At 41.4% G+C, this 12,717-nt stretch overlaps 1 protein-coding gene across 3 annotated transcripts in view; it reads left to right on the top strand.

The window, feature by feature from the left end:
- The first annotated feature begins 5,278 nt into the window (after positions 1-5,278).
- Positions 5,279-12,717, top strand: part of HOATZ (HOATZ cilia and flagella associated protein) — a 30,237-nt gene continuing 22,798 nt past the window's right edge. For all 3 annotated transcript variants that reach the window (XM_072729841.1, XM_072729839.1, XM_072729840.1), the window contains exons 1-4: positions 5,279-5,506; positions 9,614-9,884; positions 10,940-10,978; positions 11,454-11,524. In XM_072729841.1, coding sequence (XP_072585942.1) covers positions 9,659-9,884; positions 10,940-10,978; positions 11,454-11,524 — 336 coding nt within the window. In that variant the 5' untranslated portion in view covers positions 5,279-5,506; positions 9,614-9,658. The remainder of the gene's footprint in view (positions 5,507-9,613; positions 9,885-10,939; positions 10,979-11,453; positions 11,525-12,717) is intronic.

Here is a 12,717-nt window from a genome sequence, read left to right as displayed (position 1 = left end):
TCTGAACCAAAGGCGGACACTCAACCACTGAGCCATCCAGATGCCCCCTCCCACTGTTTCTACATAATGTCTAAAATTTCCATTATTCAGGCATTTATTTCCTTGATTAGATGTTGTCTTTTCAGGATTTCCCTCTGAAAATGTCAAATGAGTTATCCTTAGTAGAACAAAAGAATCCTGTTCTGTCCAGAGATATTTGGAAAAGGGAAGGAAGCCTGGGGGAAATGAGGTTTCTGGCCATTCGGAATGAGGATGAAGAATGAAGGGGAAGCACATCAGAGACATATTTCACCATCTTATTAAGCCTATAACAGAATCGGATGGTAGAAAACTCGAAAATGATCAAAATGACCTTGCACAAGGTAAGACTTTCCTGAATTGCATTCCTCATTTCAGCATGAGAGACTTCAACCCACCACTAAGGTATCTACAAGCCCCGAGGTTCATCAATAACAGTAAACCTCGAAAATTTGCTTCTACATTTGTCTTCTTGATCTTAACTAAACTTCAATATTTAATGATGTAAAAAGAGGTGAAATAATTTTAAAATACCATCTACTTTGAACATCATGTTCACTGGACTTTTTACATGATAGCCAGTCTTAACAGCAGACCTATTTGATTTCCCTAGTGTGTCTTCCTTAAGTTGGGAATTCCAGCCATTTGCAAGTGCCCATCATTGCTAATGAGGAAAAAAATACAGATGGTTGAGCAAAAAATCCCACTTCTGACAGAAGAGTATTTTTTTTAATAACCGCAAATAAATAGTACCATCTTATAAAGCCATGAACTCTTCCATCCCATTATGTTCAAACCACATATTAAGGAAGTTACACTAATTGTTGAAACAAAATTTGTATGGCAAAATGTTACCTGATAAAACTCTACAGTTATGTGATGTTAATTTGAACCCAAAAGATATTAAATTTAGAGCTACCTAATCTATTAAGTGAAACATTTACTGATAAACTAAATGAATCAAACTAACTGATGCTTCTTTTTCATAAAGTTACAATGCAAGTGTATTTACGACAAGCCTTTTTCCTACTTTATTTGTATTTTCTATGTGCATTAATGAGTAATCATAATGGAAGTGGTATTGTGCTAGAAGGCCCATATATATATATATATATAGCCCTCCCAGAGAACCAGAAGAGTCCTCTCTTCTGCTTCTCCTTGTAGGCTCAAAATTTACTTCTTCCTGCCAGCCCTTACAGAGGACACGGATACTCTCAAAGTTAAGTCCCTAGCCTTTGGCTTACCTCGCTCAGTGAAGTCACATATATATGAAATGCATCAAGTTGGAAACCAAGATATTCCACTGCAAACAATTCAGGATGCAAGAAACTGTATACATAGTGCTCTGTACTAATATAGGAAATGTGTGTTATATACACCAGCACCACTCTCTGCTATTATGAAATGCTAATTTCAGAAATGCAATAGAGTATTGAAGAATAATATTTTCTTACTAATGGAAGATACTACTCCCAGGCTCCAAGATTTTACCCGGAAAGTAGGAATGGAGCTTGCAATTTAAACAAGTTATAGATGAGCTAAAAGGGAAAAGACCATATACACTTGACTGAATGTTTGAATTTAATGAAATGCTTGAGATATATTCTATGGAGATAGAGGAAATAAAGATAATAAATCAGAATTATGTGATTTTTTTTCAGAGTTATAAAAATTTTTTAAACTAAGGAATACAAACCCCGCCTAGAAAAAAAGGATTAAGGGTCAAATGGGAGAATAGAAATAAAAACAAAAATAAGTAGACCTCCAGTGGCGCTTAAAAGAATGGCATAAAGTATTTTCATGCTGACGAATTTATTAACAAGATAATCAGTCAATTTCCTGCTTTTGGCTTCATAAAGTTACAGAACACATTCTAGAGCTTTTAAGAATAGACTTTCTTCAACTGTGCATTCAGATCATCTGTTGTCTGTACTGAAACTCTAAAATGACTTCTACAATCCTTAAATATCTACCTGAGACTTTTTTGGGGAGGTGACAGAGGCTAACCAGTATGGGGGAAGCAGCCAGAAAAGTTAATATGTTTCCTAATAGTCTAGAGAAGTCCATGGACCCCTCACTGACTCAATAAATAAAGCCAGTACAGTCATCTACTGCCCACTGACCAAGCCCTATGACGTGATGGTTCCCAGACAACTATTTCCCTTGAATTCATATATTCCCTTGAATTCATACAGGTATATGACCCTGTTTACAATAGCTTGGCTTTTGTGGGAGTCCTCTCTTCTGCTTCTCCTTGTAGGCTCAAGATTTACTTCTTCCTGCCAGCCCTTACAAGAGGACACGGATACTCTCAAAGTTAAGTCCCAAGCCTTCTGCTTACCTCACTCTGTTTTCTCTTCAAGAAAAACACCTTGCTCTGTCCTGGGTGGACCAGAGCAAATGTTGTAGGGTCAGTAAAATATAAGACAGCATACCTCTCCTGGAGATCTCATTCATCCTTAGGACTTCAACTGTTGCACCTTTAGGAAACAACTAAATCCCTCCTTTCAAGAGTTGCAGCCCCAAATATCCAACTCTACGAAAGTCCTTTCATCACCTAAACTAAACGTGCCTGAGCATAAATGCATCATAATTAGCATCTTACTAGATTTGCCTCCCAGCATCTTTGAAACTAGAACGTGGAGGTTCATCTTGTTCTCCCTCCACTTTAACCAGTCACTAGGTCTTATGCCCTTTCCTTCCCCAAATCTTTCCCATTCATACCAAGTGATTCCTGTATCATTTCATACCTAGGTCATTAAAAGAATTACCTAAATGGATGCTGAGTCTCCCCAGTCTCCCCCTCCTCTAATCCATGCCACTCTATTAATCACCACAGAACAACATGTGGTATAAGTCATAGACCCCTGCAGGCAGGAGAATGAGATTAAAACTCCTGGTGGCCTGACATCTATAGTCCCCCATGATCTATCTCCAACTTACCCACATTTCTAATCTTATTTCCCCAAGTGGGGACACACTCATTGCTCTCCCAACTGACCACATATGTTACGGTCTCCATGAACTGGCTTGTATTTTTCCCTCACAAATTGCTCCTCTTACCAAAAATATCCACCTCTATCTTTTCCCTTTATCTATGTCCTACTTTTCCTTCTAGATCCAGCTCTATCCCATAGTTTCTGTACAACCTCTGTGTGCCCACCTTCAAGGGTGATTTGCCTTTTCTTTTTTGCTAAATACTGGCAATAATGAAGCTTACGTAAGTTGTGCAGCCACTATAAAAAAAAAAAAAACAGTATGAAGATTCCTCCAAAAAAATAAAAATAAAAATACCATATGATTCAGTCATTCCAATTCTGGGTATTTATGCAAAGAAAACAAAAACACAAATTTGAAGAGATTATGCACCCCAATATTTATTGCAGCATTATGTACAATAGCCAAGATATGGAAGTGTTCATCCATAGACGATTAAAAAAAGAGTAGTGTGTGTATACATATATATGTATATATATATATATATGTATGTATAATGGAATATTACTCAGCCATAAAAAGGATGGAATCTTGCCATTTGTGACAATATGGATGGACCTAGAGGCCATTATGCTAAGTGAAATTAGTCTGACATAGAAAGGCAAATACCATATGATTTCAGTTATGTAGAGGATCTAAAAAATGAAACAAACAAAAAACAGAAAGAGATTCATAAATACAGAGAACAAACTGGTGGTTACTAGAGGAGAGAGGATTCAGGAAATAGGCAAAATAGGTAAAGGGGATTAAGAGGTACAAACTTCCAGTTATGAAATAAATAAGTCAAAGGGATGAAAAGTACAACATAGGGAATATAGTCAATAATATTGTAATAACTTTGTATGGTGATACATGGTAGCTACACTTAGCAAACTATTTCATAATGTATATAATTGTCAAATCACGATGTTATATACCTGAAAGTAATTTATCAAATATTTAATTAAAAATTTAAAAATTAAAAATTAATTTTAAAATAATAATGAATCTTACATTATTCAGAAAACTTAAAGCATCTATAAATCTAACAATCTTGGTATGTAATGTAAATATATATAATATAAATAATATATAGATATTAATTATATATTAATACTGATATAATTACTAAGCCATCGCTATCTTAATTATGTACACAAATCATCTCTCCAACTAGACCACAAATCCTGTGTTCTCTCAAGATGGCAAATATGCAACGTGTTTGCTCCTACTGCTGAATCCTTAACAAAAAGCTCAAGCAACTTCAGTAATAAAGTCTCTTTTTTAGATTGTTTCTGATTTACTTTAACATTTTCATACTGAAAGCAACAGTATTGATTAATCAATAAATATAAATAAGCTAATGAAGAATCTGGTGCACTCTTACTAATAAGAACACAATGAAATGAAATCAGAAGTATGAAATTATAAAAATTCCTGGCAGTTCATTTTAGCTAGAAAAAAGTCTCCTCTCATAATTGAACAGATTCATTGATTTTTAGCTCTTTAAAGGCACTATGTTGACTTCTATCTAGTCTTGCATCAACATGTAAACTAGTTCCTAAATAGAGTGTCATAAATGTTAATAAGCTAGTCTGATGTTTATTGATCTATATAAAAATCAAAACATGGTTCTCTATTTCCTAAGAGAAAATATACATTTAGAAAATAGGTTTAAAAGAAGCTGCTAAACTCCAACAATTTCTCATTAGTCTGATTCTTCATTTCTTCCTCCAAACAACATCCTCCAAAAGCTATGAAGGCTAAAAAAAGTTCAGATGGTGTGTCTGTGTTATATTAAAGAAGAGAGCAAGTTTGTCTCCGTTTTAGTTCCCAATTCCCATCGCTCTAGTCTTTTATTGAGGAGTGGTAAGTTTAACCAATATAAATTTTCCAAAGCTGAACCAGAAGGTATGTGTTTTCTATACTCTTCTGGGTTTGTTCCTAATCACCAACCTCATCTCCTCTCCTTAGCACTCCTTCCACATCACTCGAATCACCAAAAGCCCAGAAATTCAATAAAACAGTAAACAATTGCTCTGAAAGGTACCTTCCTGGTTTTGTCTAAAATAAATGCAATCTTCTGTTTGGTCATTTAAAACACCACAAGCATTCTTACTTAGATTAAATCATGGGTCTCCCTGGTCTCCAGGCATGCCTAGACATGAACCATAAAGGGAATGAGATCCTTGGAGTTTCTCTAGTAACTACAGGCCAAATCAACAGCAACCCTAAGAAGAAGCATTCTTTGAAAAAAAAAAAAAAGAAAGAAAGAAAGACAGACAGACCAGGACAAGGCCACATTTTTTTCCTCGTTTTTACTTTTTTTAGTTGCACTACCTGCAAAATAAACTGCGTTTAAAAAAAGTGATTTTTGGAAGCAATGCATCTTGATGACTTTTACATATGTTTTCTTTATTTTTAAAATTATCTTTGAAGAAAAGCTTTAAAAATCTAAAATTTCAAGGCATCTACTGCAACCACTACCTTGGAGGGCAGCAATCTAGCTCAGGTAAGAAATGTAAGATGCGACTAATAATCACAACACATCAATCAGGAAGAGGTATTTAATATTGTATCGGGTGAAGTAACTAGCAGTTTGGAAAAACAGAATTGTTTTTATAAGGATATCCTAACCAAAACCTGTAAGTCTGCATATTGTTAATGGAATGGAAGCTATTTCATACCTGCATTTATATATGTATGTATATTTAACTATCAAATACAAAACTGATTCTACAGTTACCTCTAGAGAGCTCACAGGCTAATTAGCTCTGATTCCAGCATTTTGTCTGGTATGGCTTGGGACACTGTACATGGTAAAGAAGCGTGTGGGATTTATGTGGTGTATTCTACAACACTGTGCCTCTCCCAAAGATAAGATGAATGATCTTATCTGACGAAGTGATCTGTCTTTTGCAATTTAACTTTACAAGTTAATCTTGAGAATTAATGTTTTCTGCACTATACATTTTATACTTTAATTTCTTACTTCTCACTTTGGCGTTCTCAGAACACAGGATGCATATGGCCAAAAAATGTGCTTTTATTGGAAGATAATGCTGTAACATTCAGGCTCATCCTTGGGAAGTTCTTCTGGCAGTTTAATAGTGTGAGTTTAGGATCTAGATTACCTGCCCCCAATTCATGCTACCAGTGGCATCTATGAAACCATTTCCTAGGTTTAGGGAATCAATCTCCAGCTGGGAAATTTTCCTCTGGGGAAAATAATTTAGATCTAAGCTTTTGGAGTCAACAATGAGTGTGCCATACCAGATGCACGGAGACCATACTGGAGGGCCAACCAACTCCACTCCACAAAGTGTGGGATTAGAATGTTCTTTATCCCTTCCTGACTCATTCACTGAAGGAAAAGAGGGGAAGGAGTAACTAAAGGAAAGAAGTATTAGTAGAGGTCTCCCAGAAACTCTCCGTAACTGTCTTCTTTTTGTTCAATCTACTCCAAATACACACATAATACATCTACATTATCAGATGTGGAATTGTGAGAATGAGAAAATGTAACTGGTTCACAAGACATGGTTTTTCTGGCCACCCAGCCCTCACCCTGAATAGCCAAATTTAGTCTTGCTTGGAGGACCTACAGAAGCCTGGCTCCTCAGAGAACCCTCCCTGACAACTACAGTTCTCACTGATGCCCCGTCCTACCCTCTTCTATTTCTCCCCAGCTTACCAATTTATCATGTATTGTCTTGAGTTGGTCTATAATGCGTGTTCACATCTTGTCACCACCTGGATTATACATATGGAGGGTAGAACGCGTGACCTTAGGTGCTGAACACATAGCAGGCATTTGAATCAATATGGGCCGACCGAGCTCTGCTCTAACTACTGGATGAGAAGAGCCGACCCTCCCCGTCACCGCAGGGCCCTCCGAGGGTGTGAGAAGCCCCAGGGAAGACAAGGGTGCAGAGGGGCCCCTCGAAGGCAGGGCTCCCACAAGCCAGAGGCCGCGCAGGCCTATCTCCCTTTGGGAAATCGGAGCCTGCAATCTGATGCCGGCCAAGCTGTCTTCCCCGTCGAGGACGGGCCTGGAAACTGGGGGTGGGGGGTGGGGGGTGGGGGGTGGGGGGGGCTTCTCGGGGAGCGGGAGGGCAGAAGGAGCTCTTGGTCACCACGGCCCTAGCAGGAAGAGAAACTCGGGAATCCGCGCCGCGGCCTCCAGGGCCTACCCCCCCCCCCCCACGGCGGGGCTCGCAGCTCCCGCCCCGCGCGCCCCTCCCCCACCCCGCCCCGCCCCGCGCGCCCCTCCCCCACCCCACCCCGCCCCGCGCGCCCCGCCCCCTCCGCCGCAGGGTTCCAAGGGCGGTTGGGCCGCCGCGGCCACGGGCACTCGGCCACTCGGCGCTGCGGGGCTCACGGGGCTGAGCGCGCCGGCTCTAGGGTTCGGGCTGGGGGCTGAAGACAAGTTTTCTGGGACGGCGCGGCCCGGGGAGTGAGGAGGTGGGAGCCCGACCCGAGAGGAGCCTCGAGGGAAGGACCCGGGAAGGGAACCGGGGCGGGGGGCGGGGACCCGGGAGGCCCGGGAGACGGGCGCGGGGACTCGGCGGCCTCGGGGGGAAGGGGGGACACTTGGCGCTGGCCCGGGGGGCGCGGCCGGGGGCGCAGGTGTCCGGCAGGGGCCCGGTGGGGCGTCGTCCTCGCGCCCGCGCAGGTGGCACCGCCGAGGCCGGGGGACCCGCACCCCGCACCCCGCACCCCGCTGGCTCGGGGCCTGGAGCGGGCGCCGCAGGCCGTCCGGGAGCTGCAGCCCGCGGGCGCCCGGTGCTCGGTTTGTAGGCAGTGTAATTAGCTGATTGTACTCTGCTGCTTACAATCACTAACTCCACTGCCATCAAAACAAGGCACAGCATCACCCGCCGGCCCGCGGGCAGGAGGACGCCACCCCGGGCGGCAAACGGCCAACCCCGAGCGTTGGCACCAGCGACGCCTCGAGAGACCTGATGTCAGCGTTGGCGGGGCGCAGGCTGCGCGCCCAGCACGTTGTCGGCCTGAGGACACTCCTGCTAGGCGGCCGACGGCTGCCGCTCCAGGCAGCTCAACTCCTAGCTACCGGGGAGTAAAAGCAAGATTGGGCAAGCCGCCTGCGAGGAGAGCGGGCGACAGGTGTAAAATGTAATGGCTTTAACTGCGAGCTAGAGCGACCTGTAGATTTGGGGGAGGAGCCCTATGTAAGGTTTAATGCTGGACATGCTGCCCTTCATCGCCAGTATTTAGTGCGGGATTCCCCGGCCCACCTGCTGAAGTGAGCTACAGTTGAACCAGGGAAAACCAGTGTGACCTGTCTGTCACAGCGTATGGGGCACCGACTTGAGACTGCAGTGTGTGATGGAAGTAACCCTTGTTTTCCTGTGAGTCTAGTTACTAGGCAGTGTAGTTAGCTGATTGCTAATAGTACCAATCACTAACCACACGGCCAGGTAAAAAGATTTGGGAATCATCCAAATGAGCTGCCCATGCACATCAGCGTGTTAGGGGGAGGGAGGGGATTGGAACGCTCGAATATTACCCATTGCCTATTAATAGCTTAACCAAGAGAGAAATCGGTATTTTAGCAGCTAAATACACAATGTATAGTTTATATGTCTTTGTAATTTGTTTCCTTCAGGCTCTTAACCCAAAAAAAATTTTTTTTTAGCTAATTGGGAAATAGGATATTTTCCTTCACTGATCCATGTCATTGTATAGACTTGTGATAATCAACTTTTGAACTGTGAGACTGTATTATTTTGAAAGAATAAAGTGCCCTAAGGTCCTAAGTTGTGATTATTACCTTTCCTGAATTGGCTTTCCAATGTCCATCTCAGTTCCTGCCACAGTAATTGCAACTTTGCTATGGCTGAAGTGGTTTCATTGTTCCTAGATTAACGAAATCTCCCAGGAAAGTTATTCACTCACACTTATTAATATTTTTATAAGGATACATTCATATTTTTCATGATTTTTTTTCAGGAAGGGACTGAGTTCACACATCAGATATAGTCCTTTTAAGTGATCATTTACAACTTGTTGCAGTGCAGGCAGCTTTCGGTGAGACTGATTAAGTAAATGCATTTACAATCTAAATCCAGCTTCTTCCATAAGATTTCTCTTAGAGGATGGGGCAGAGGGGAATATACAACAAAAACCTTACACAGGTACTTCCTGGCCCGGTTCAGAGCTCTGGCTCCCATAGACTAGGATGTTAGCTGCTCTATTCTCCAACCAATACCCACATAGGGCGTGCTGAGCTGTGGCAATCTGTTGTGGGAGGAGAGGTGGGTTGGGGTGGAAGAGCTAAGAATTTAAAAGCTTTATATACTTAGATATATTTGGGGTGGAGGAGGAAGCTGGGTAGGGGGTGGGTTGAAGGCTGGCTGAGGTTGTAAGAGAGCTAAGTGCTGCCCTACCGAGGCCAACCGGGACAAGAACCACCCCAACCTTGATGTTTTGACTCTTCCTACCCGGGCCGCCAAGGCTTGGACTGGTCCGGAAGCCTGTGATAGTGCAGAAGTGGGCTTCAGAGAGCCCACAGGCACGCGCTGGACCCCAGCATCTACCCAGGAGAGGAAGGAGGGCTTGGGGCAGTGGTGGCCGCCAACTTGACGGTTCTCTGCAGGGCGGGGCTGGCAGAAGAGGAGGAGGAGCGGCGTCCTGAGTTGCCATGGAAACGAGGGCCGGCGGAGGCCTCCCCAGCCACCAGGAATCCGTTGAAATTTGTCCCCAGGGATTACTGGTGTTCGCAGGATCTTCCGAACAGGATTCCAACTTGGCCAAGCAGTTCTGGATCGCTGCGTCACTGTATCCTACTAATGAATCCCAGTTGGTGCTGCCCCGAGGTAGCAGCCAGCGCCTGCGGGTGGCCCGGCCCTCTAGGCCCCCTGGGCATGGTGAGTAGCTGCCTCCCGCCGCTGGTTTCTGCCTCCACCCTAAATAACCAACCTGGAAGAAACCAGAGCAGCTCCCAGGAGAAACCGACAAACCTAATTCTAAAATAATCTTTCATTTCATTGTGTGTGTGTGTGTGTATACATATATATGTATGTATGTGCACATATATATATGCCACATCGTCTTTATCCATTCATCTTATATACAATGGAATATTCCTCAGCCATTAGAAACGACAAATACCCACCATTTGCTTCAACGTGGATAGAACTGGAGGGTATTATGCTGAGTGAAGTCAATCGGAGAACAATCATTATATGGTTTCACTCATGGGGAATATAAAATATAAAAAATAGTGAAAGGGGAAAGGAGAGAAAATGAGTGGGAAACATCAGAGAGGGTGACAAAACATGAGAGATTTCTAACTAGCAAATGAACAAAGGTAGTGGAAGGGGAGGTGGGCAGGGGGTCGGGGGTACTGGGTGACAGGCACTGAGGGGGTCACTTGACGGGATGAGCACTGGGTGTTATATGTTGGCAAATAGAACTCCAATAAAAAATATACAAAAAGAATCATTAGAAAAAATTATTTCAAATGTCTAAAAACCCTATACAAACAGGTTTTTTTTTTAACTTCTCAGCAATCCCTCCACCCGGAAAGCATCAGTGGTATATTTGTTACGTCTAAAACCACATCTGAAACCACATCACCTAAGTGATGGCATCTAGTTGGCCAAACAATATAGAATAATCTGGAGAAATGCTATATGTTGACTGAGAGGATGTTAAGGGTGGTTGTTTACATAATCAAGTTTAAACATGAAAGCCTCAGAGAAAGTTGAAAGCATAATCAATATTAGGAACCAAGTTCTCAGACCTGTAAAAACCTTAGGAAGCCTAAGATATAGAAACTTGTTATGCAAAAAAAAAAAAAAAACAACCCTGTTGTTATGCAACTTTTATAAGTTAAATACCCCATTTTTGTAGAAAGCTTAAATACCTTTAATGCTGTAGTCTTCCCAATAATCTCTTTACTTCCCTTTGTGTTTTTTAGAGAAAGTTTACCTCCAGCCTTTCTCCCTTGAGAAAAACAGTAAGTACCAAGTTTCATGTATTTCAACATCCTGATTCCTAGATTCTTCAGAAGATAGGTAATAAGTATAAGGAGAGATCTTTACACCTTGGCATAACTTCCTGAATTGCATACCAACACTCTGTCTCAGAGACTACCCTATTTATCCAAAGGAGAATGTCTAAATTCCCCTAACATCTTGAATAGTAATGTAGAAATTGGAAACTCTGATACTGCAAATACATTCTCTTCAGAAACCTTGTCTCTGGACTCAGGCTTACTCATCTTCTAAAGAGATTAGAGGTTCCCTTTGCCATAGCTCATTAATTCAGTCTCCAATTGTTTATGAATCTAGTTTGTGAAGTTTCAAGACAGTACATATTTGTCTTTACCTTCCTACTCTGTTACCTTTTAACATTTATCCAAGTTTATATCAGCATTTTTATAAAATCATGATAAAATTATTTCAGATTGAATTTGACTTTATTTCCTTTAGAGAATACAGATGTCACTGCTGAAACCATAAAGATTCAGGAATCTGAGGAGAAAGAAAAGTATCTTCAAAAGGTAGGCCAATATTTCAGAAAGTCATCTGATTTTCATTAGAAATTCATTATTATTTTCTAAATAATCCCAGTTATTCTTTTTAAACACATATATGTAAAAAATTTCTACTTCTGGTACGTCAGCTTGAGCAATTAGAGAAACTTTATTAGAATTTTAATTGAAGATTTAAAAATTCCATTAAATTTTGGCTGCTGTCAGCATCTGCCAAAGCCTAAGGATATACAGGAACAAGAGTGTCAGAGGGAAATGGGGGGAAATGGATTCACACACTTTCCATCCAATAAAGCCCCAAACCATATACAACATTCTAAGAACATTGTAACAATTGGGAAAAAAATCAAATAGAATTGACTATCTTAATAGGTCAAAATTAAGTGATTAAGTGACAGACTCAGAGGAATGAGCCCGTCATCTAGAACCATTTTGACTAAAAGCTGAAATTGAACACATTAATACAGTCAAATCAACTGAACATGTCTCTTTTTGGCAACATCTCTTATTTGCTTTCCCTAACACAGGTACAGACTTTAACTCTGCAATTAATACAGTGATTTATAGGAACTTTTTTTTTTTTGGTTAATGGATAAGTTCCATTCCTGTAACTGTTCCTGTGCTATAAAAGCAAAGATAGAAGATGCATTTGGGCTTAATGTCTTTAATCATTGGATATACTGGCAAACTCTGAAAGACTTATCGGGAATTCTACATAGATTATAGAATAATGCATTTGTGTTTGCCGACTGCATTAATTCACTTTATAGACTACTGGGGATTCCTCCAAACAAATGAGGTGATTATAAATAGTCAGCATTTTCTTTTTTCTTGAGGATATTAGGCACTCTGTGTTTATACCAGGACTTAATGGGTGGGATGGAGTCTAACTTTTAGTGAGGTAAAAATCATTAAATTCAACTTCCTCAACACTTTCTAATTTCATTTTTGGAGGAGATTAAAAATAAAAGATTAAAGAAAAAAACTTTTTGGGCAGCCCTGGTGGCTCAGCAGTTTAGCGCTGCCATCAGTCCAGGGCGTGATCTTGGAGACCCGGGATCGAGTCCCACGTCGGGCTCCCCACATGGAGCCTGCTTCCCTCCGCCTCTCTCTCTGTCTGTGTGTGTCTCTCATGAGTAAATAAATAAATCTTAAAAAAAAATAAAGAACAAACTTTTGTCAGTTCTTATCATGTTTTGTCA

This window comes from Vulpes vulpes, chromosome 12 (assembly GCF_048418805.1).
Source record: "Vulpes vulpes isolate BD-2025 chromosome 12, VulVul3, whole genome shotgun sequence".
Classification (NCBI taxonomy): Eukaryota; Metazoa; Chordata; class Mammalia; order Carnivora; family Canidae; genus Vulpes; species Vulpes vulpes.
Note: the sequence above shows the minus strand (reverse complement) of the source record. Positions and strands in the feature narration are given on the sequence as shown.